This window comes from Vitis vinifera, chromosome 17 (assembly GCF_030704535.1).
Source record: "Vitis vinifera cultivar Pinot Noir 40024 chromosome 17, ASM3070453v1".
Taxonomy (NCBI): Eukaryota; Viridiplantae; Streptophyta; class Magnoliopsida; order Vitales; family Vitaceae; genus Vitis; species Vitis vinifera.
The window spans coordinates 2,008,634-2,032,446 of NC_081821.1; the positions used below are offsets into that span (position 1 = coordinate 2,008,634).

General features: G+C 34.1%; 2 protein-coding genes across 4 annotated transcripts; one reads left to right on the top strand and one right to left on the bottom strand.

The window, feature by feature from the left end:
- The first annotated feature begins 819 nt into the window (after nucleotides 1-819).
- On the top strand, nucleotides 820-18,010 carry LOC100255971 (potassium channel SKOR). The gene is made up of 13 exons (XM_002279148.4): nucleotides 820-1,278; nucleotides 2,059-2,283; nucleotides 2,365-2,428; nucleotides 2,837-3,176; nucleotides 4,064-4,359; nucleotides 8,097-8,177; nucleotides 9,871-9,969; nucleotides 11,117-11,338; nucleotides 11,549-11,737; nucleotides 14,017-14,092; nucleotides 14,230-14,524; nucleotides 16,061-16,182; nucleotides 17,552-18,010. Exons 1-13 carry the CDS (start codon nucleotides 956-958, stop codon nucleotides 17,794-17,796), a joined length of 2,577 nt encoding a protein of 858 aa, XP_002279184.2. The 5' UTR covers nucleotides 820-955; the 3' UTR covers nucleotides 17,797-18,010.
- A 1,696-nt stretch (nucleotides 18,011-19,706) lies between these two features.
- Nucleotides 19,707-23,813, bottom strand: LOC100261059 (pentatricopeptide repeat-containing protein At1g77405). 3 transcript variants are annotated; one of them, XM_002279132.4, is made up of 3 exons: nucleotides 22,286-23,813; nucleotides 21,088-21,212; nucleotides 19,707-20,010 (listed from the first exon to the last, which is right to left on the bottom strand). In XM_002279132.4, exon 1 carries the CDS (start codon nucleotides 23,738-23,740, stop codon nucleotides 22,442-22,444), a length of 1,299 nt encoding a protein of 432 aa, XP_002279168.1. In that variant the 5' UTR covers nucleotides 23,741-23,813; the 3' UTR covers nucleotides 19,707-20,010; nucleotides 21,088-21,212; nucleotides 22,286-22,441. The 3 variants fall into 3 exon arrangements, with proteins under 3 accessions (XP_002279168.1, XP_010663714.1, XP_010663713.1); XM_010665412.3 differs by having other exon boundaries at nucleotides 21,581-23,813; XM_010665411.3 differs by having other exon boundaries at nucleotides 21,088-23,813.

The window sequence follows — 23,813 nt, forward strand, 5'->3', positions numbered from 1 at the left end:
TTGATGGAATGTTGGTCAAGAGACTTTATAGAAAAAGAAGAAGAAGAAGAAGAAGAAAAAATCATAAAAAATTTAAATGAAACTTTGTGAATCGATAAAATACTGAACTATTTTTGTTAAGAAAACAATATATATATATATATAAACAAAATTCCATATGTAGTAATTGTTTGTATGTACACAAAAATTGAATTCAACCAAATATTGAATAATAATAATTAAAATTTATTTGTGATATGAAAAAAATGCGATAATGTTTTAGAACTGTTTGAATTTGTTTTTAGGATAAAAATTTATGTAAGAACTCAAATATAGAAAACAATTTTATCATATTATTCGTATTATATATAGGGATATACAAAAGTTTTTAAACAATATATTCACGTATTTTTCAATTATTAGTAAGATTTTTCAAAAATAACATGTTTTCAAAGCAAATTTTGTTACAAAAAATATTTTTATATAAAAAAAATGCATCAATCTAATTTTGAATTAAGAAATAAGAAAAATTTGATGATGTTTTTTAAACAAAAATATTTAAAAAATTGGAATATTATTAACATGCTTTATATTTTTATATTTTTTAAAATAATTTTAATCTTATTTATATTATTTTATTTTAAATTATTATCCATAGTTGTATATAATTACTTTTTGAAACAAATCTTAAATATATGCTAAAAATAACTAAAAATAATTAAATATATTTTTAGAAAACATAGAACACGTTGTTCTCACAGAGTCGCATGTGTACAAGCAACTCCCAAACAGGCTGTATTATTTTATTTATTTATTTATTTTTGGTACTGGGGCTTTAAACTTGCCGCCGCAGTGACACTCTGACTCTGCTGCACTCATATTAGCCAAGAAAGAGAATCACTAACACAAGCACCCTCATTGCTGTCATCACACGCCAACAGTCCTCGTTTTTTTATATCCCACTCTTAATGTGTGAATGCCCACTCAGCCAACCATCTCCTTCACTCAGATCTTCAAACACCTGAAGAAAAAAAAGAAGAAAAAGGTAATGATGATGAGTATGCATGGCCGAAACAAGAGAGGAGCGAGTAGCACTAGGGCAGGCAATGAGTCCGAAGAAGAAGATTACGAGATTGAGATCGATGGGCTTCAAGATAAAGCCTTGTGGAGAACTTGGTTCAGGTCTCTGGTCTGCCGCCAGCAGACAGTGCCGGATTCTGCTCGGAGTCGAATTGGCAGGATCGTGGCTGCTACGGCCAATGAAACAAGAGGCAGATTCATCATTCGTCCAGATAACTGGTAATCGAACTCTCTCTCTCTCTCTCTCTCTCGCTCTTTCTCTCTTTCTGCAAGTATCTGGATGTTTCTCTGAAGCTTTTCCTTGGACGTATCCACATTGTGACTTGTGTGGTGGAGCTGGTTAGCTGAGTACTGTTTATCTTATATACTCCATATAAGTATATAACACATTCAGCTTCAATGAAAATTTTCTCGGGAAAATTGTAGAGAAAAAATAGAAGAGCGTGAAAGTAAAAGAAGAATAAAACAATAAATTTGAAGTTAATCACTTTTTTCCCTCTTGAATTGTGGGCTGTTTGTTATTTTTTAATAATTTGTTGGGTAAATAAGACGGTGAAGGAGAAATGTTTGTTGGGTACGAAAAGAAGATATTAAATTTTTTTTTTAATATTTACACCTCATGTATATAAAAATTTTATATAGAACTTTTGAAAAATATTTAAAAAAAAAATTCAAACATCATTTTAATAATTTTTTAAAAAGATTTTTTCTTTTATTTTTTACCTTGTATTAAAATTATTATTATTTATTTTAAGAATAATAGACAGAAAAGAATATATTAACCATCGCTTAAAAAATAAAAATAAAAAAAAAATTCATTTTATTCTTCCTCCTCGTTTTCTTTCCCTCCCATTTTCCCTCAAAATATTCCGACAACCAAACAACAAGTAGACTCTGAATTTAAATGGGGTGAAACAAAACTCAGTTTAAATTTGTCGGAGAAGAGGGCGCAGAGGCAATTGGTTGATTGAAAAATCACGGTGAGATTGGGGTATGCAGGTGGTATATGGTATGGACGCATTTCATACTGATATGGGCAGTCTACTCGTCATTCTTCACACCAATGGAGTTCGGATTCTTCAGAGGCTTGCCGGAGAATCTTTTCCTTCTCGACATTGCCGGCCAGTTGGCGTTTCTCGTCGACATGGTCGTCCGCTTCTTCGTCGCCTTTCGTGACACTCAGTCATACACTACTGTCGACAGCCACAAGCGCATTGCCCTCAGGTGTGTATTTTCATCTTCCTAATCCTTCCTTTTTCCTCATTCTAACTACTCAAGCTTTTCTTGCTGGTTTTGTAACTGTAGGTACTTGAAATCTCGGTTTGTGGTCGATTTTCTCGGATGTCTGCCACTGGATGCTATTTACCAGGTATCCGTTTTTTTTTTCCTCTTCTTTTCAAGTTGCTAGGGTTTCATTTGAATCTTTGAGACTACTAGGTGACAGAATAACAAGGGAGGAATCTCAATTCTGTGTGTAAAAAATGTTATATAGGATATTTCCTAAGTTTATCTCTCATTGCAATTAGATTCCTTATAGAACAGGGGAAGGAATATCTCCATAACTATCATAGATAATGAGGGGAAAAGGTTATGAAATGGAGATAGGCTTGTGAAGAGTATCCATGGTGGATAGAGATGTGAGGAAAAGTGGGAGACACCTGGTTTAACAAGAGGTTTCAGTTTCAGAATTTCATCCATGACTTTTTTTTTTGGGTGTTATTTTACTATTGCAAACTTAGCTCTTTTGTTGTCATCCTAAAGCATCTTTTATGGTCAGTTTTGTGGCAGGAAAGAACCAGTGAGGTACCTATTGTGGATTAGGCTAAGTCGGGCACTAAGAGTTACAGAGTTTTTTGAGAAGTTGGAGAAAGATATCCGAATCAATTACTTGTTTACAAGGATTGTGAAACTTCTTGTTGTTGAACTATATTGCACACACGCTGCTGCCTGCATCTTTTACTATCTTGCCACCACCATGCCTGCCTCCCAGGAAGGTTATACGTGGATAGGAAGCCTAAAGATGGGTGACTATAGTTATTCTCATTTCAGAGATATTGATCTTTGGAAGCGCTATTTTACATCACTATATTTTGCCATTGTTACAATGGCAACTGTTGGTAAGATTTGTATACATGTACACACACGAATTTACTATTTTTCTAAATATGACAATTTGTATTCAAAGTGCATGCCCACCTCATAATGGTTTCTGTGGTGTCCATTTAAATCGAGGCCATGGAAAATTTCTAATGGCTTTTCTTCTGTTTCAGTGTGTAAATTATTGCAAAAGATTATTCACTTAGAGTCTTGATTTTGTTGTTTGAGAATGATAGTACCTACACCTTTGCTTTATTATGTTTTATATGCCCTTAAATTTGATATGCAATTCTTCATGTTGTTTGATTGTTCTATGAAGTTAAAATATTTAAGGCTCTTTGACATAAATGTCTTGCTGATCTATGATGTTGTTTATTATACTTTTCTTCATGTGCTACAAAAATTGATGAACTGGGAATGAAGTGCATCAGTGCGTGTTGACCCTAGAAGTAGTAGGTGAAGTTCAAGCAGATATTGATTAAATTAGCAAAAATACATGAAGACATGGTGGTGTGGCCTCTGCAAATCATTGTGGTAGAAATGGGAAAACATGTTGAGGTAATGGAAGAGGGTGGCCTACATGCGTTGAATGATCGAGCAGATTCACTGAGCCAACCAACCTCAATTAGCTTGACTCTGGTTTCATGATAACTAAACACTTTCAGAGTTTTAGTGAACCTTCTCACTTACAAGATAATCCGAGTCAATTGATAATCTAAGATAATCAGTATTCTATTAATAATTTAAAATTAGGCAAAAGACTCAAAAACTACTTTGTAATATCTTGTATCCAATAATTACTTACTGTATTCTGTGAATCAGTTATATTTTACTATGTGGATTACTTAAGTTGTTTGGGACTGGAGTTGCTCAATTATTTGTAGTTATTATCTGCTTTATGTTGCAGGTTATGGAGACATACATGCAGTCAATGTCAGGGAAATGCTATTTGTCATGGCTTATGTTTCCTTTGACATGATTCTTGGCGCTTATCTGCTTGGTAACATGACAGCATTGATCGTCAAAGGATCAAAGACAGAAAAGTTTAGGGATAGAATGGCAGAACTTATTAGCTACATGAACAGAAACAAACTTGGGAGGCAGATAAGTAATGAAATCAAACACCATATGCGATCGCAGTACGAGACCAGCTACACAGAAGCTGCTTTACTTCAGGATATTCCAGTGTCTATTCGTGCTAAGGTATGAAATAGCTTAATTGTTTTCTTTCTCCTTTTCTTTTTTGTTGGAAAAAAAAACCAATAAGCAAACAATTCATCACGAAAAAAGACAAAGACAAAAGAAGGACAACAAGAATTGAGATTAAAGAAACCTAAAGGTGCCTCATTTATGGGCAATTTCATGGCCAAATATCGATATGCTTGAAATTAGCTCATCCACCTTTTATCCTTGTTTGCTATAATGAGTATCATTCTATTACATTCTTTCTGTTTTTATTCAGATGTTGTGCCATAACTATTTTGTTTTCAGATTAGTATGGTTGCACAATATGTTTATCTAACATATATTTGTTTTCCATTTGTGGAAATTTATTAATAAAGAGAAGTAAGTACAAAGAAGATGAGATATCCTTTTCTTAAACCCACAACCCCCTGAAATGAAAAATGATGTGATAGACCAATAAATTAGTCTAACTGGAAATGCTGAAATAGAGAAAGAAATTGAAGGAATTCTGCAGCACTAAGCCAACACAAACATAAAGAACCAAACCTCCTGATCTCTGGGGGGTAAAAGCCCCTATAAAATCGTTAGGAATCTAGCACACCTCTAGGCCAAATTGGCTACCTGATTGGATATTCTCGGCCTCTGCATAAGGGAGGATAAAACGTTCCTCAGGAGAGGCTAAATCGTTTTCACCAGAAAGTAAGCAAATAAGGACATTCACTCCTCAAAGAAACCTAGGAAATAACCACTGAGGAATCTGGTCCAAAGGCGGTCCCTAATAACCAGTTCTGAAGCTAAAATCAGATCCTCTAAAAGTGCTAAAATCTCAATTTAAAAGCCATGAGTCAAGTTCTGCATAAGCCAGTTTAACCAGCAGGCCCGACCTGCTCGGAGTTAAGATCAAGCTGTTTGCATCATCCATCCAAAAGGCATGCTGGAGAGTGAATTACCCTGACCCCTGCACCATAGCGGGCTCAATAAGCCATGTGGCACAGCATCATCTATGCAGCTTTCCAGTCCAAAAGATTGATGCTTTTTGAGGAGGGGGAACTGGAATCACGGAAACCTAATGTAGGTAAAAAAAAGAAAAAGAAAAGCAGCCCACAACTCCCCCATAGGTCCCTTTGTGTCCTCAAAGACCTCAATAATTCTTTTCAACCGTCCCACCTAAAAGCAAGAAGAGTTCATTGTCAGGGCACTTTACCACCTCCTAAACCCCAACCCCTCCCCCTGCCAAAGCCCTCAAATGATGTAACAAATCATGTCATCCTCTGGGGTCCTCCTAAAGAAAACTTGCTACAGAGTAGAGGTGCAATTTCAACGTAAAAGAAACAAGGCAATGAGGAGACATGGTCTATAAAATCATTACTTTCTGAATACAATGCTTCTGGATGACCTTTATAAGTGTTACGCAAAGTGATGATGGATGTGTAAGGCACAGGACACCTAGGTGCATTTTAAAAAAGAAACACAAGAAAAAAGGATAAAGGGCACTTATTGGGAGGAGAAGTGCTTATTTTTAAAAAGAAACACGAGAAAAAAGGATAAAGGGCACTTATTGCGAGGAGAAGTGCCTAACCACAAAAGAGAACTCAAAGAAAAAGTAGGTGGTTGCTTGCCATTGGGTGCACCATGCTGCATAGCTGTGTTGGCATGCTCCCAACATACGCCTATATTGGGCAGAGACATTGCTTCCAGTGTGAATCCATGTGGGGTTCATGTCCACACATGTACATATGTCAAAGTGAAGGTCAACCATGTGCCCAACATGAATGTCTGGTGCACCATGCTAGCTGCACTGTGCTGAGCACAATCTTCTGTTGCTACTCTTGACTTGGTTATTGGCACTCCTGGGTATTAAATAAGGATCTTGCTATTCTAAATAATCCTGAATCTGGATCTGCCGCTATCCTCGGTCATCTCCTCGTGTAGCTGAGGAGGCTTCTTATTCTTAAAAGGCATAGTTTCTTTCATTAGATGACTGTCATATCAAAGGCCTCAACGCTAGAAAGATGGACAATGTCATATCTTTCTTGGATTCCATGAACATGTGTCTCACTCTCATCAAATGCAAAGGGAGGAATACATCCCTTGGTAGAAGCCATAAGTATACTAAGAGCAAAGGTAATCTGTATTAGAGGAGGACTTATTCTTCACTAAAATCCAGGCTCACAAAGGTAACCTGTTAGGTATGTTGTTAGCAGGTTACTTTGGTTATTTATGAAGATACTTGGAACACTTGAGGGTTGGGATCTAGGAGGAAGAGAAGATTTGTTAAGGATTTATTACTTCATAGAGATCATCCAAATGTGGTTTCATTTCAAGAAAGCAAGTTAGGTAGGTCTGACAGGAGTTCTCTCAGTACTACATTCTTCCTTCCCTTTATTATCAATGACATTTATTAGCTTGATTCAGAGTTGGGATCAGTATTACTCTCGTCATCCCAATCCCTCAACCATCTTTATTAGCTTCTGTTGCTATTCTTGACTCAGCTGTTGGCAATCCTAGGCATGAAAGATGGATCTTTGTTTTAAATAAACCTGAATCTGGTTTTATCACTACACTTAGGCAACTCTTAGTGCTAGTAAGGAGGTTTGTTATTCTCAAGGACATTTAACTAAAGACCAGAATTCCTTTTCACTAGATGGCCTTCATATCAAAGACCTAACACTTAGTAAGATTGACAGAGTTAAATCTTTCTTAGACTTTATTAACATAAGTGTCACCAAATGCAAGTAGGGGAAGGCATTGCTCAAGAAAAATCCATAAGCTTACTAAATTCACATGTATATTATAGGAGAACTTTTTCCCAATCGAAATCTAGGCTCACAGGGGTGAGCCTTTAGGTGCGTGTTGTTTGAGGGTTAGTTTAGTTGGTTATGAAGATAGTTGGAATATTTGAGGGTAGGATCAAGGAGGAAGAGACAGGTTATGAAGGATATCCTTGGTTAAGAGGGTCAGAATATGATTTTACTTTTAGAAACTAAGTTAGGGAGACAAAAGTTCTCAGTAGTGTGTAAACTTACAGAACTAAAGAGTGGGTGGAATTACCTGCATCTGTAACTTCAAGGGGAATCCTGATTTTATTGGATTCCAAGGCTTCCCAATTCCATGAGATTATGGTTGGATGTTTTCTGGTGACAGTTATATTCTCTTTAGAAGGAGAAGGGCAGTTCTGGTCTATTTAGTCTATGGACCAAACAGTCATAAGCTTAGAAGGGATTTTTGGATAGAGTTGAAGTCCTTTCCATGTCCAACTTATCAAACTGTGTGCGGGCATGATTTTTAAGGCCGCTGGAAGTGGGTAGGAGAATTGGGGTTCTAGGGTGACCCAAATAGGATGAATTTTTAGTATTTGTGTGTCCATGTCTGTGTATGTGGTTGGGGTGGGTCTGTATGTATTTCCCAAAGTTATCCAAAAAATTTTCATACATACATACATACATATATACATATATACATGCATATATATTTATTTATTTATCAGACTTTTTTTTCTCCATATTTTGCTACTAATGTCATTTCTTTTTCTAATTTTTATTAATTGTCAATCCATATCTCCATCTACATTCCATATTCTCAGATCCTATGGATATACATACATTTATATATAAATGTATATATATTGGGAGTGACCTTCTTGCGGCAGGGTTTTAGACGTTCTGCAGGAATTTATTTCTGTTCTCAGAATAGATATGTTATTTACTAGTTGCTAGTGCTTGAATAGATATGTTATAACTGTCTCGTTTTTGCAGATCTCACAAAAGTTATATGGGCCCTACATTAGCAAGGTTTCTCTTTTCAAGGGATGCTCCCCGGGATTCCTTAAGCAGATTGTAAGCAATTTTAGTTCAAACATAAAAGTACTTTTAGAATTTAAAGGCTATGCAGTTTATGTAGGATCCCTTGACTCTATGAACTCTGAAAGTGAATGTTGGATTTAATAGTTTCTATATTACTAACTGCTAGAATCCCATTCTGATGGCAAAATGTAGAATCCTATTGTAAATGTCTTTAGCTCCCACATGCATTATTTATTGACAATGCACAAATATGTGTACAAGTCTGTGGATATGTATGTATGATAGGAAATATGATTTCTGTTTGCATTTTCAGTGAAAGCAATTGCAGACTGGTTATATGCACTTTTAAGTCTGGAAGAGTGCAATCTAATACCTGTAAATTCTTCTTGTGATTGTAAACAGTATAGTTTTTGTTGAAGAAAGACATGCCATAGGAAAGTGGTGATTTTTCACTGGGTGATGTAAAATAGGCCCGCCTTGTTATTTAATTTCATAAACTAAGAAGCAACTTGATGCCATATTTACCATTAAAATTGCCTTTATAAAAAAATATTTTTGCTACCACTAAATATTATTTACGATATTTTTTAGTATGATTAAAATAAGAATGTGATCTTCTATTATTAAATGCTTTGATAATTATTTGTAGACATTTCATCAGATTGTTAGTTAATAGGCTTTATGCCTTATAAAGAACATCAAACGACTCACTGTTGTTACATCCTCATTATTTTCTCCTTTTTTTTTTTTTCCACATTTCAGTTAAGGGGTATTGCAGTTTCTCTAGTGATTAAATTTTCTACTCATAGAAAGTAGGGCTGAAATTTGGTTCAGTGCAATGTGGAAACCAAACAAATCCAACCCCTTATTGTGGCATTTCAATGTGATTGCTGAATTTATTTTCATCAGGTCCTGAGTTTCTTCTATATATTGGGCACATGTACAAGCTGCTCATGAAGTACTTGTACTACTGCATGGGCAACAGAATGGAGGATTTGTGTGACAATATGGGGAACAAATCTTGTATTAGAGGAATTTATTACTCATTAATTTGTTCCTTAAGGATGTGAACTGAAAAGAGTGGTTAGAAAAGAGTAAGGTTGTGCTGTGAGAGGATTTATATTAATTCTTTCATTATCTCTATCTTCACCAAACGGTTTAACATGCATCATTATAATTTCAAATCCAATCATCTGGTCAAACATAAAAAAACTCAATCTTAAGTACATTCTAAACCTGTTTTGACTAACATGTTTATGGTGATCTGTTCAGTAATTAATGGGAAGTAACATTGATTCCAGTTCCTCATTCATACATAATCTATAAGATCAGCTGTGCTGAGTGGGAAGTTCAGGGCTCCTCTGATCCCTTATCTGCATACATTATGGCCGAGATGGGAGTATTCATGGACTGTCTGAAATATCTAATTATGTTCAAAGCATTCTTTTTCTCTGTAAGAACCTTTTGGTTTTAGGTGGACATGAGCTTCATGTATTTTAATTGCTTGTTTGTGCTTCATATTTGATTTAATGGCTCATTAATTTGAATCATATTCCTGAGGTGCCTCCTTTGAATATTCTATTTATTTTACTGCTTCCTCTTATGCTGTCACTCTTTTATAGCATTGTTTTATTTAACTGCTACATCATAGGTGTGATAACATTAGGAGCCTAGCTATATTTGTAGTTGTGGGAGTTTATGCTTATTCATTATTTTGATTCATTAGGCAACCAGAGTCCACGAGGAAATTTTCCTCCCAGGAGAAGTGATACTTGAAGAGGGAAATATGGTGGATCAACTTTATATTGTCTGTAATGGTAAACTGGTATGAGTTTCTAATTCTTTCATTATGGATACGCATAACTGTTTCATTTGTTTTAACTATTACATTCTGGCACATCTATTATATTGTGATTAAGAGACCACTTGTTTTCCGCAATATAGCATTTACTCAAAAATTACTTGGCATTAATTTTAAAATTGGTATCCCAAGGAAGTTTATTCTTATCATTTCATATGGAAACAGATATAGCATTTCCACCTTATGCTGCATTCATATGCATAGATGAAAACAAACAGATAATGCACACACACAAGCACACACATTAATATACATTTACAGTTTTTTAATCAACTTGGATTTATACTTGCTGTACCTGCTAATATATCCGTTCTTCTTTACTAGTTATAAGGGTGCAGATGTTTTTGAGTCTTTTACAAATGTTAAAGATGAGGTACCACTATCAATTAATAAATTCGAAAAAAAATTCAGGAAGTCTTCAAATTTTATCATTCCCCTTTTAATATAAGACAAAATACAAAATTTAATAACTTTCCAAAAATGATTACAGAAATATGTAATTTAAAATTATGAGAATCAATTTATTGGTTAGTGTAGTCAAAATATTGTGTTTAAATGAATGATTAAAATAATTTACCATTGTTAATTTTAACTTAATAACAAATAGTAAAATCACTAAAGAAGATGCCATTGAAAAAAAAAAGGGAACTCTAACACCTTCTTTTCTGTATGCCTTAAAGTTTTACTTATAAGAAACAAATAGTTTAAGTGTTCCAAAATCTTTAAATATACAATCTCTACAGCCTTTTTAGTAAATTTTCAAAAATAAAAAATAGAAGGAAGTTATGAAAAATGCTTTGTTGATGGCTTTACCAGCTTAATGGCAAAAACTTCACAAAAGTTGAAAAGCATCATACTGATATTATATTTTGTATGTGTATGGTTTACTAAAATATGCTTTATTGGTAAACTTGAGAAAATAATATATTGCTCTTGAATATAGAACTGTAGAATTATTTCATAGCTAAAAAAACATTAAATAATTAAAACATCTCAGAAATATATGGAATAGTAATTAAATGTTTGATATTATAAAATATATGCAGATTCACCTTTGAGTCTATACATAAATAATATAATCAGTGTTTGATGGTTATCATACAATCTGCAGAAGGGAGTAGGAAGCAACGAAGACGAAACTGAAGGACCTCTGATTCATCTACAAACTAATGACTCATTTGGTGAAATTCCTCTTTTATGTAACACTCCTCAGGCTTATACAGTTCAAGTTGTTGAACTATGCAGGCTCGTGCGACTTGATAAACAATCTTTCATAAACATTCTTGAGATATACTTTTCTGATGGGCGGATCATATTAAACAACCTTCTTGAGGTAAATTAGCCTAGGAAATACTGGTCCTCTTCCTTTCCAACTTTCTTTATCATTTTCTTTGAACTTTTTTGTTCCATGGTAATTTTGAAGCAACTTCAATGTTGTATCAACAATCAGAAAAAGTCTAATCTGCATGCTGTTGGGAATATCATCTTTAAAATTTGCTAAATAAGATCTTAATCCTTCATAATATTTTCTCAAAATTGACAGGGAAAAGGATCAAATCTTCGAAACAAGATATTGGAATCTGATATCACACTTTATATTGGAAAGCGTGAGGCAGAGGTGGCTATGAGGGTAAATTGTGCTGCTTATAATGGAGATTTGTACCAACTAAGGCGTTTGATTGAGGCAAGAGCAGATCCTAATAAGACAGACTATAATGGAAGATCGCCTTTGGTATGAATTTTGAAGTTTCTTTCAAAAACAAAACTTTAATTGAATAAAATTCTCTCCTTTTTATTGAGTAAAAATTCTTTATATAAATTTGTATTAAAGATTCTTATAATTGAGTAAATATTGTAAAATTTTAGATTACTAAAAATAGTTTCCTACTAGAGTTAGGATTGTCTATATATATATATATATAAACACTTTAAACTTTTGATTAATAATATTCATAATTCTTTAAAATTTCTCTGTTCTATTTCTATTTATCTTCTCTATATTCTTTTTCTCTCTATTGTCCTACATCATTGACTATTGGGGGGACTATGAACTTCCAAATAAAATTGGTCTGGGGAATTACAGCTATAGTATGACTCTTTTAAAGGGCAAACAAGAAAGATTTGAGAAGAAAATGTCTGAGGGAGTTAGGGTCCAACACCTCTCATTAGGAAAATGCAGAAACATAAGCATGACACAGAGACTGCCTGAAAGAAAAAAAGCTGCCGATTTCATAGTGAGTAGAGTTATGTTGAAGTTTATTGTGATTGTACTAAGACGAGAAATTGGAATATCTCTAGCCCTCAAGAGGAGAAATAGAGTTGAGCTTGATTCTCCCCCCCCCAAAGATCCTTTGTAACTGAATTTTCAATCCATTGCTAACAAAGAAGTAAAAATGAGTGAATCATGGAAGCTGTAGATAGTAGCTTTCCAAGGATAGCAGTATAACCACCCAACAACAAAGTTGGAATCCCAGCTATTGGGATGCAACCTATAAATCCTTTTAATAACACCCTTAGATCTAAATGCTTCAAACCTTGTTTTCCACTTTATTGCTCCACATTGTTATCAACCAGGATTTGCAAACCAGCATGTATGATGTCTTGTCGTGCATAAGAGGCTATCATGTGCACCAAATATCTTACCAATGGAGCATTTTGGAATTATACTTCTCTTCTTTGTCATTCACTGCCATTTGCTTCAAACTCCGCTTCAAGTGATCTGTAGATGGTGTTTCCAACTATTTTGGCATTCTCCATAATAAACCTGCTTATCTCCATTCCAAAATTTTTTCTATCATTCATGTGAATGTGGTATTTTACCAAATGTTCGGCATTTCATTAATCTACAATCTAGAATAATAACTGCCAATGAAAGAAAAACATAAATGTAGTGATAAGCCTTTGTCTTTTTGTAATCATGAATCCCAGTAAAAGAATCAAAGTTCTTGCATTATTTTCCTCTGACATTTTTCTAATTTGTTTTCTGTTGAGCTTAAGTTAAACAAAGTTACAATCAAGTGCAGTATCTCTTATTTCTCAACAAGCTGGCCTAGTTTTTCATGTTTTTGTCAGCTTAACCCAGTTGGATTAATGGATTTCTCTGCTGTCTGATGACACTCTTCATCTTGTCATTTCTTTATGAGTTTTATTTCATTGATGAACAATACTCATACTCTCTTCAAATGAACAGCTAATGCTTATTTGTTTATTGATATCAGTTTGAGATTGATTTCTAATATCAGACTTATACTCTTGTGCCTGTCATGTTAATGTGTTCTATCAATGAGACTATGTTTGAAGCTCTGGAAAGTCCATTTATATTCTTAGTATAGGCAGACTAGAAATGCAATTTATTATTCCAAAAGTTTTAAGTAGGAAGTCCATGAGGAACATCTATTTATGTCCATTTTTCTGTTTTTTGTTCTTGGCCATTGTGTAAACTTGACGGTATTCTGCTGCTCCACAATGTAATCATTGGTAATATACACCCAAGAGACTAAGGACCTGTTTGCAAATGTTTTTAAAAACAATTTTCAAAAATTGAGAACTTGAAATGTTCTCAAAGTGTTTTTGTATTTCCAAATGTTTCTTAAAAGTAACTTTTATTTGCAACTTTTTACTTTTAATCATTTTCCATATCTGTACAATTATTTTTTAAAACAATCCCTAGAAAACAAGTACAAATAACTGAAAACAATTAAAATATGTTCTAAAAAACACTCCATTTTCATAAGAAGTTTTCAAATAACTATTTTTTGTCAAAAATTTGTCTAACATGCTTTTGAACCTAGAAAATAGTTTTTTATTTTTAAGAAAATAAATTTGGTTTTTTTTTTTTTTGAAGTTACCAAATAGGCTCCTGGAACATTCAATTTCAAGATCCATGTGTTGTTGTTTTAAGATATGCATATTATATTAAAACCTTTTGTTTATGAAATAGTGTATCATTCACTTGTAAAGAGATGTGTTTTTTCTCTGCCTTAAGTCAAATTATAATTTCATTTTCTACAGCATTTTGCGGCATCCAAGGGATATGAAGATATTACTGATTACCTTATTGAACTGAGAGTGAACATCCATCTTTCAGGTAGCTTCCTACATGGCACATTCCTATTGCAAGTGTTTTTTATGTATTTATTTATTTATCAAATTGCCCACTAATCCACTAAATGATACCGCCAGTAGCAATCTAATAATACACTTTGATTGATTTATGTGTAATAGATAATTTTGGAAACACTCCCTTGCTTGAAGCCATAAAGAATGGGCATGATGGAGTCACTTCTTTACTAGTTAAATCAGGGGCATTATTGACAGTGGAAGACGCTGGTAACTGTCTCTGCATGACTGTTGTAAGGAGGGATTTAAATTTTTTGAAAAGGCTTTTGGCCAATGGCATTAATCCAAATGCCAAAAATTATGATTCACGAACACCACTTCATCTTGCTGCCTCAGAAGGGTTATATTCAATGACAAATTTACTGTTGGAAGCAGGGGCAAGTGTTCTCGCAAAGGATAGGTACAATCTTACTATTGACTCACTGTTTATCATAAGGATGAACATCGTTTATTGGTCTTCTAGAATTTCTTTTCCGTTTCTTCATGCAATTAATGTGCACTGTAGAATGAAAAGGTTGTTTAGAATTGAATACATGTAGAATTCTGTCCTTGGTATATCCAGTAAATATTTCCTTAAGAGTTTTTATTGTGTCGTCTAGTGGGTGTTGGTTTAACATCTGAATTTCAACATCAATATTCAAGTATTTGGTACTTGTAAAGTTGATCCACATTTGTGTCTTTTGATGGGTCTGTAAGAAAATAATGTGTATATTTGATCTAAGACAACCTCAAGAGGATCTGGGCTGCCTATAATCAATTATCATTGGTCCAGGAGCCAAGGACTTTGTTTTTAGGGTTTATGGAGGAGGCTATGTTTTAGTTGGTTTTGGGGTAGAATTAAGGGAAGAACTTTGTTGGAATTTCTAGACAGCAAGGAAAAGGTAGGATTTTGCATTCAGCCCACATGTCAATCCCAAACCAAGTTGTTCATGCCACAAAATTGGTGGACTAGCAGCGAATGAAGCATAGAGGTCAACCTTTGTTGAAGCATAGGTAACAGAATCTGCAAAAAAAATTCATTCATTGATTTTCTATTCAATTTCCCCCTACAACTCTCACTTGTATGGTTACTAAGTTCATTGACTTAAAAAATTATAAACTTCCAAACCGAAAACCTTCTACTGAAAAAAAGCTTCCTCTGCTCTGAAAGTAAGAGTCACATCCAGCAAGAGATAAACAAACTTCTACCAGCCTTTCTTCCATAGAAGCAAATGCATTGCGTGAGTCTGAGGTGCAAAATTGTACTCAAATAGAGAACCTCTACTTAAACAAGGAAAAGTCTTCTAATAACTTGATAAGACCAAAGTAAACCCAAAACAGAATAAAAACTTATACAACCTATAATTGGACACCTGCTAACTTCAAAACCAAACATTTATAATTTATATTTCCTGAGAAACCCCCGAATATGGGAATTTCATGTTTTCTGTAATTAAGGAGTCCAGGAACCAGGTGGGTTCAACTATATCCCACAAGAGCTGGACCATCACAGCATCCCCAGGTTGATACCCATCAGTCACTGGAGGAATCCCCAAAATATTTCGTTTATTTCATCATTCTGCAATAACTGAAGAAAAATTGATCTTGGGTGTCAAGTGTATAGTATGTAAATTTCCAATTCTTACATTTCATTCTTGGATTAAAACAGAACTTTGGAGTGATATTATCATGTCCTTGCAAGGGAGTGAGGATGGTATTAAAAGATTGGTCATATTCTATTAGTGCTATTAAGTCTTTTCTAGAATGACAAAATTAATTGGGACAGCCACTTTACGGACTTTAGGGACATTACTGAATTGATCTTGAAAGCAAATATTAGTAGCATGCCCTTCCTACTACATGCCAAAATGTCAGAAGACAGCAACCCCTCTACATGCATTCTGCACTTACCCCTTCCTCTAATCATAACCTTCTTCTGGATATTTGTTTCTGGCAGATGGGGAAATACTCCACTTGATGAGGCTCGCATTGGTGGAAATAAAAATTTAATCAAGCTTCTGGAAGAAGCGATGTCTGCTCAGTTGTCTGAATTCTCTTCTTGCTCTCAAGAAATTCGAGGTACTACTAAAACTACAACTTTTGCATCTGTGATACTACCTTAAATTGGATGTTAAGCAACATTTTTGATTGACTTGTATCACTACAAGAAAGACTAACTTTGGCCTTTAGAGTTGCTAGTTCAAAACCTTGTTTATTTAGTAAAAATAAAAGAAATCAAAGTAACAAAGAGATTGTCATACCCTAAACTTTAGATCCTTGAGTGTTACCAAATGAAATAGATTCAACTCATGTTTTTGAAACCTAAGATAAACTATGGTTACATGTAGATAATTTTTCATAATTGTTTAAAGCTTTGAGATTTTGTGATAGCTTTTGATATGATGTGAACCAGAAAATACATAAGCAATGATTAATTAGATTGAAACATATAACATGTTATAGCTTACATTATAATAACTCTACAAAATATTTGTGTTACCCTAAAGTTCTCATTCATTGAGTACTTTGATATTCCATTAATCCACATATACTATCCTTAGAGCCTAAAGGACAGTATATAAAACAGCTTTTGGATATCCCCTTAGATAAACCTCCAAGGACAAAAATATGAGATGTGATCATAAAGAGGGATCGACTTAATTTCCCTTGTGCTGTAAGTTGGCTTGTTCACATAATTAATTTTGTGTCTTTTGTGAGCCCTCCTATGAAAAATAGAACTCAACTTGTGGTTGGACCATTCCAAATGCAAACATGGACCTTACTTATATACTGAATATGGATGGCACCGTTCATGTGTGTGTATATATATTTTCATCCTTCTACAGACACTAGATGGGTGTTGATATTTTCTGATTCCTCTGAGACAATCACATTCATCACTTAAAATCAAAATTTGAAGTTATGATATTTATTAGAAGGACTTGGACAAAACTCAAGGATTCCATTGGCCTTTACCACCGATGATTAATATTTACATGTGTAATATTATCCCTTGTAATTAAATGTGAAAGCAATGTAGATTTAAGAGGTTTTTGAAAGACCATATCACTGTGGAATATCTCCGAAGGATGGAACAAACAATAATGAAACCAAAAAAAAGGGAAATTGTGTTGAATTTGCAGTACAACATTTCCTCTGAAAAGGGAAAGTGAGGAAGTAGACGATTGTCAATCGCTTTGGTTATTAATCGATTGATCATCAGAGAGGTATCATTACTTCTCCCGGCTTCCCATCCTATAAGATACCTTAATACTAACAATCAACAAAATCATCCTATCTAACTGGTGCCAATTGTGTGTCTTCGGGATCCACTAATTTTTCTTTCATTTCTAATGCTTGTATTATCATCTTCCATTAAGTAGTTTGTCAAAATTCTTTACTTAGCATACTGTTTCTATGACTTAATAATGCCACCTGTTGCCGATAGCTGATAAAATGCGACAAAGGAAGTGCACTGTGTTCCCCTTCCACCCTTGGGATTCCAAAGAGGAGAGAAAGCAGGGAGTTGTATTATGGATTCCGAAGACCATTGAAGAGCTCATCGAGACAGCCATGGATCAATTAAAATGTTCTAGTGGCTCCTGCATCTTATCTGAAAATGGAGCTAAAATTATTGACATTGACATGGTTAGTGATGAAGAGAAGCTATTTTTGGTTGCTGAGACAATATAGGTAAATAAGATGCTTTTGTGAAAGCAGCCCCTGTTAACTTCAGGAATCAGTTAATACTTTGTTGGCATGTCAAAACTAATTGAAAATGATAAACAATAATAATTAAAAAAAATTGTAATTATGAGAAGTGAACTTGATAATAGTTTCTCTTCTGAGTTTCCCTCATAATTTTCATTCTTAGAAGACTATCAAAGCTGAGTATGCTTGTCTCTTACTTTAATTGAATTATTTGCTTCAGATTTTGCTTCAATTTTCAATAGCATGCCTCATATTGATACTAGGCCTTAGAAAAGAAAATGGTAGGTGCGGCTAGTCCATGAACCAACCATCTCACTATAAAACTTGGATAAAATTATTCGCTTCAATTTTTAGTAGCATGCTTCCTAGCTTACACAACCATCTTGTTATGTGACAAAATGGGGTATCTAGATCAAGACAAGTTTAATTTTTTCTTAAAAAATATGTTTAGGAATATGCATGGGAATATTAGCAAAGTAATGCCTCATGGTTGGATTAGAGAGAGAGAGAGAGAGAGAGAGAGAGAGAGAGAGAGAGAGGGAGGGAGGGAGGGAGGGGGCAGGAGAGGGAGATAGGTAACTTAATTTCAAATTCTTTTTGCCTCCTCTGCCCATTCTAGTGAGAATATGTTTAAGAATTATGATTCTACATTCATGACTTGTTTTTTTATAATAATTATTTTTATGATTATCTTGGATATCTATAGTGCCTCAAATATGAATATTTTATAAATAATTTATTATTTAAAATTAATGAAAATAAATGAATAGTAAATGTGTTAATTTGATGATTTAAAATAAAGTTGAAGTGAATAATTTAATTTAAAATCATATTAAATCATTAAGTAATAAGTTTTAAGTTTTATTAAATACTCATTTATTATTACGCTCAATTTTCTTTATCTCATTTACCCACATTTGGTAAGAATATATTTTGCAGTAATGACCCGTTATCTTACATATCTACAATATCTTAAATATGTTATAACTGAAGTAATGAATGTTACCACATTAATTATAATAAATATTAATTAAGTATTATTTATGACTTTTATTAATACTCATTAATAGAAACCATTAATATTATTTATGAATTCCATTAATATCCATTAATGGGAATATTAATGAAAGTCATTTGGAAAGCCTGTAAAAGGGTTTCCCATCCCCTGTAATATGCATCCCTAAGTGAGAAAGAAATTTCTTACTTTCGTTTATTTTTTATCTTTCATTCTCTCAACTTTCTCAAATATCTTTTGTGATTTCTTCTTCCTTATTATACATTATTATCAAAATAATACATAATTTATCTCAACAACTTTATTTGCGTCCCATTTATCCTTATTTTACAACAAAATATAAATATTTAACAAATGAATTCATTGCTTAAGATTAATGAAAATATAAATGAATTAAAATTAACAAAGTAAATATGCAAATTTAATAATTTAAAATAAATTTTAAGTTAATTTGTTGTTTTATGACATTTTTTAAATCAATCCTCGATAACTTTCAAGAACAAAACTCAAATATGAAATCAAATTTCTCTTTGGCCCATTCGTCATGAAGTTATTGTAAACTTTTGTATAATGGAAAATTTTTCTAAGTAATCTTCATTTTTAAAAAATTATTACTCAAAATACTCTAAAAAAATAATTGAAAACACCTTAAATAAGTTTTAAAAGACAATCTGTTTTCAAAACAAATGTTGAAAAAACCGTTTTATGTTAAAAGTTTATAAAACAAGTTTTTTAAGTTAAAAAATGGTTTTATTTTTTCTAAAGCAGAAAACTGTTTTAAAAAACGATTCAAAATAGATCCTAAATTTCTTTGTAACACAAACTTTCATGCTTTCTTCACCTCTTCTACAGTGAGAAGAGTATTTACCAGCTAGAATAAACTGAAAAGTATAGTCATAGTATTCATCTTGGGTTGCTTACAAACTTTCCAGCCATGGCCAAGATGGCTAACAGATATTTGCTCCTCCAGTTCCCATTGCCTCACAACATATCACAAGAATGTCCAATTCTATAACTATGTCCTTCAGCTCAGTGACTTGTTTTGCTCGAAAACTCAAGGAAAACATCTTATGATAACATGTAAAGCACGATGTTAACTACCTTTTACAGCATTGAAAGTAGTAGGCTTTCAAAATTTTGGAGCCGCAATCGTCGATTGTCATCAGTTTGTTGTTCTATTTCTGCATGGAAATTAGGGAAAAGGTATATCATATTAGTTCATTTTTCTAGTGTTGGCGCTGCATCGGTAAATATAAATGGCGAAACAATATTACTATGACAATCACTATGGCATACTAAATGTTCATAGCATGATAGGACTGTATTAGGCAATAATTGCAGAATGTAAAACTAATACAATTAATTTAATGTTTTAACAAATCAAAGGTGCCTTTTTAGTCTATAACAGGCATACAACCTGCCCTTTTCCATCTTGTGCAGCATGGTCAATGTGGCAGATAGAGTAATGGATGAAGAAAGCTATGTAAGAAATGCAAGCAGATCCACAGTATGTTCACAAGATGTGAAAATGGAGAAAATATTCCCAGAAACAAGGGGGAAAAAAAACTGAGCAAGAAGATTTAAAGGATCGGCAAATTGGATGGGGAAAATACATCTATCTTGGTGCAACAAGCATCTGTTTGCAGCAAAAATGTGCAAACTGAACTTATTACACTAGGGTTTCTTGCCTATGGAGCAGACTTCTGGGTTTTTATTCTTTCTTTCCTCTACAGTAATCAAAATTTAAGCTTGGGGAGTCTGCCTGTTGTTCACGTGAATTCAACATACTGCCATTCATTCTATTGAGTTATTTTTGGGAGTGGTGAGATTTTGGGTTGTTTCAGATTTGAACAATAAGCAAAGTTAATGTAAGACTATATCATGCCTGGGTTTTGAAGCTCAAGATAACTGAAAGCAAGCATATTTGGAGATGCAAAAAAAATGCTAACTTCAGATACCAAGTGAAGATATCTCTTTTGTTTTTTTCCTAAAAAGATGGAATTAGTACAACTGAGGGACTCTAGAAGAAGCTCGAGCAGGTGATTGGTTAACAGGGAGTCTGCTGACTGGTTCTTGCACAACAACCAATTGGAAATGTTATTGACAACTCCAAACAACAAATGTTGACAAGTAAAAATTGGCATCAGTTTATCAAATCAGGAGATTCGTAGAAAGAATACATGCTTAAGCATTTTCAGATTTAATAGACAGTGTTACAAGGAAGACAGTTGAAAGAGAAATAGCTGAGAACTACATACCATTGCCGAGCAGTCATGAACTGCCTTCAAGATGGTAAGACATTCTAAGCAACTCACAAGCTGAGCCTATCTCCTCACCCAAAATATAATGATATGAGAGATGTAAGGTGTGGTATTGCCCTCATCTTAGATGTCAAAAAGAGAAGGAGAAAAATAAAAAAAAGGTATCAGGAAACCACAAACGGAAAACTGAAAATCAGGAAATGATATAATTTCTAATATTTATATATTTATCAATAATGCCAAGAATTTGAGCAGAGGCCCCTGATGATAAATAAAATACTGGTGCTATTTACATAAGGAAGTGAGAAAAAAATCATATGTTGATAATTAATCCAATTTGTTAGTAACAATACGCAAATGGATATTACATCAGCCGTAACATCAATCTATTCTGAGTTAGCAACAAAGATTCACGCTTAATTCAATACATTTCATTTCCGCAGCATAGATATAGTTACATGTGAATCTTGTGAAAATAAAATTTGTTTACCAGGACAGAAAGGGATCCAAAGCTCCCAATGAACATTGTAAGTACAGAGTTTGAGAGGTAAGGCATAGATCTAATTCTCCCCAGCATAAGAAATATCGTGTTCATGAAAGCAGAGAACCAGAAACATGTTAAAGTAAATGAAAGAGCAATTACGAGTAGGCAAGGAGTAGGCCTATTAGGATCACCAATATCAATACATCTGAATTAAAATTCACGACTTCGTCAAACAATGAAAAACCAGGAAAACAGCACGATTTTGAAACTTCATAAAGTTCAAGCTTTCCCAAAATGCAAGAAAACAAAAGAAGAAATAATAGAGAAAGAGGGACTCGGAGACACTATGATCAGTTTGCAATATGGGGCTGCAAGTGCATATGACTAGAATAAGCAGCATAACTAGTGAAGAGAGATATTTACCTTCTAGTAAAAAAATGATCTACTTCCTTGTCTATTTTATTAGGGAAAGAGAGTAGATGATGATATTTTTATTTCCTTTCTTCAAGTAAGGACAAATTATTAACACAATTTATGGCATGTAAGAAGAAAAAAACACTACATACACACAGACAGATCAATAAAATGCATAAAAAAAAGAACCAAGAAAAAGTATTAAACAGAAAACATTCTCCTGCAGTAGAAATAAATATGCAATAATTTCACTTCAAAGAACCAAAAGAAAGGTATAATCCATGTCTTAATTCTCACCGCAGAACCAAAAGTACACTGAAAGGCTTTTCATCATGTAAAGTTCTTTGAATGGTTGAGTATCATAAATTCCCCCAGAAAACCCACCACCCTACAATGAAATTCTGTGCATCATGATGGTTGAGTATCATAAATTCCCACAGAAATCCCTCCACGCTATAAGGAAATTCTGTGTGTCATAATTAGTTTCACCTTCATTACTTGCTTGTATCTATTCTCTATGCCATTTTCAATTCTTCCACGCAACTCATCGCCTAGCATGTTAGCCTCTCCTGCTGATCTCAGAGAATCACAAACTACTTTATAAGTGTACTCCCTGGGAACTGAGCCCCCATCAACCAACTCAATAAGAAAATCCCTGGCCTCTAGTATCCTTCCTGTTTCACAAAGAGCATGGATAATTGGAGTATAAGAGCTTGTAGTGGGTATCCCATGATTCATCTCTTTCATCTTGCACAACATATCAACAGCTTTATCAATCTCGTTAACTGCACTATAGTACCTGATAAAAGAATTGTAAGTCACCCGATTCGGGACACAGCCCCTTTTATTCATATCATCAAACAGCTCCAATGCCCTCTCAATTCGATAAGTTTTGCAACAACCATCAATCAAACAGTTATAAGTCACAACATCAGGAACAAAACCCTTAAACAGCATAATACGAAATAAATGATTTGCCTCCCACAACCTCCTCCTAACTGCCTTCCTGCACCCAGTTTGCAGACTATACTTACAATAAGAACCAATCAAGATAGTGTAGGTGAACGAATCGGGCGGGCATCTAAAGCCCGGTAGCTCCATTTGCTCTAACAAAAACCTTGCCTTCCTAAAGTTTCCAACTCTACAAAGCGCATAAATAATCGTATTATATGCATAGACATCCGGTTTACAGTGGAACTGTTTCATCCTATAGAATGCAGCCAATGCCTGATTAGCCAGCCCCTCTTCTCCCAGAACTTTCATCAAACAGGTAATGGTTGCAGTAGTCACAACCCCATTTCCCCCTTTTCTTGCCATTTCATGGAGAAACTCCCAAAGCACCTTCAATCTATTCCCTCTAGCCAAAACACAACCCATCTCTCTACATGTCATCTCATTGTGGGAAAACCCGAACTGGGTCTCGACCCAACTGTAGAACTCCATTGCCTTCTCCACTCCTAATTTCACCTTGTGGGGGTCCCTATATCTGTGAAATTTATTGGGTTCTTGATAAAGGTTTCTTTGCTTGAGAGGTGAGCGATGGCGGAAGCCTTTTTGGCGGCCAATGGATCGGGGTGACTGGAAGAAGAGTCTGGGTATGGATCGGAGTACCTCGGAAACAGAGTCAGTTGTCCATGGCTGGTTGCAACTCTTGTTGGGTGAGGCATCCAATGGGCAGTTCTGGACCATTGCAGCTAGTACTTGCTTTACAAGAGATGAGCGGTGATGATATCTAGGCTTTGATGCTATCATCTTCTACCTCAAGCACCCAGTATTAGAATTAGGTATTCATAGTTTCTGGTGTGTATATATATATAATGCAATA

Coding starts and splice junctions, on each gene's coding strand:
- LOC100255971 (XM_002279148.4), top strand. CDS start 956: ATGCCCACTCAGCCAACCATCTCCTTCACTCAGATCTTCAAACACCTG. Junction 1,279..2,058: donor ATCATTCGTCCAGATAACTG/GTAATCGAACTC, acceptor TGGGGTATGCAG/GTGGTATATGGTATGGACGC. Junction 16,183..17,551: donor TTGCTCTCAAGAAATTCGAG/GTACTACTAAAA, acceptor TGTTGCCGATAG/CTGATAAAATGCGACAAAGG.
- LOC100261059 (XM_002279132.4), bottom strand. CDS start 23,740: ATGATAGCATCAAAGCCTAGATATCATCACCGCTCATCTCTTGTAAAG.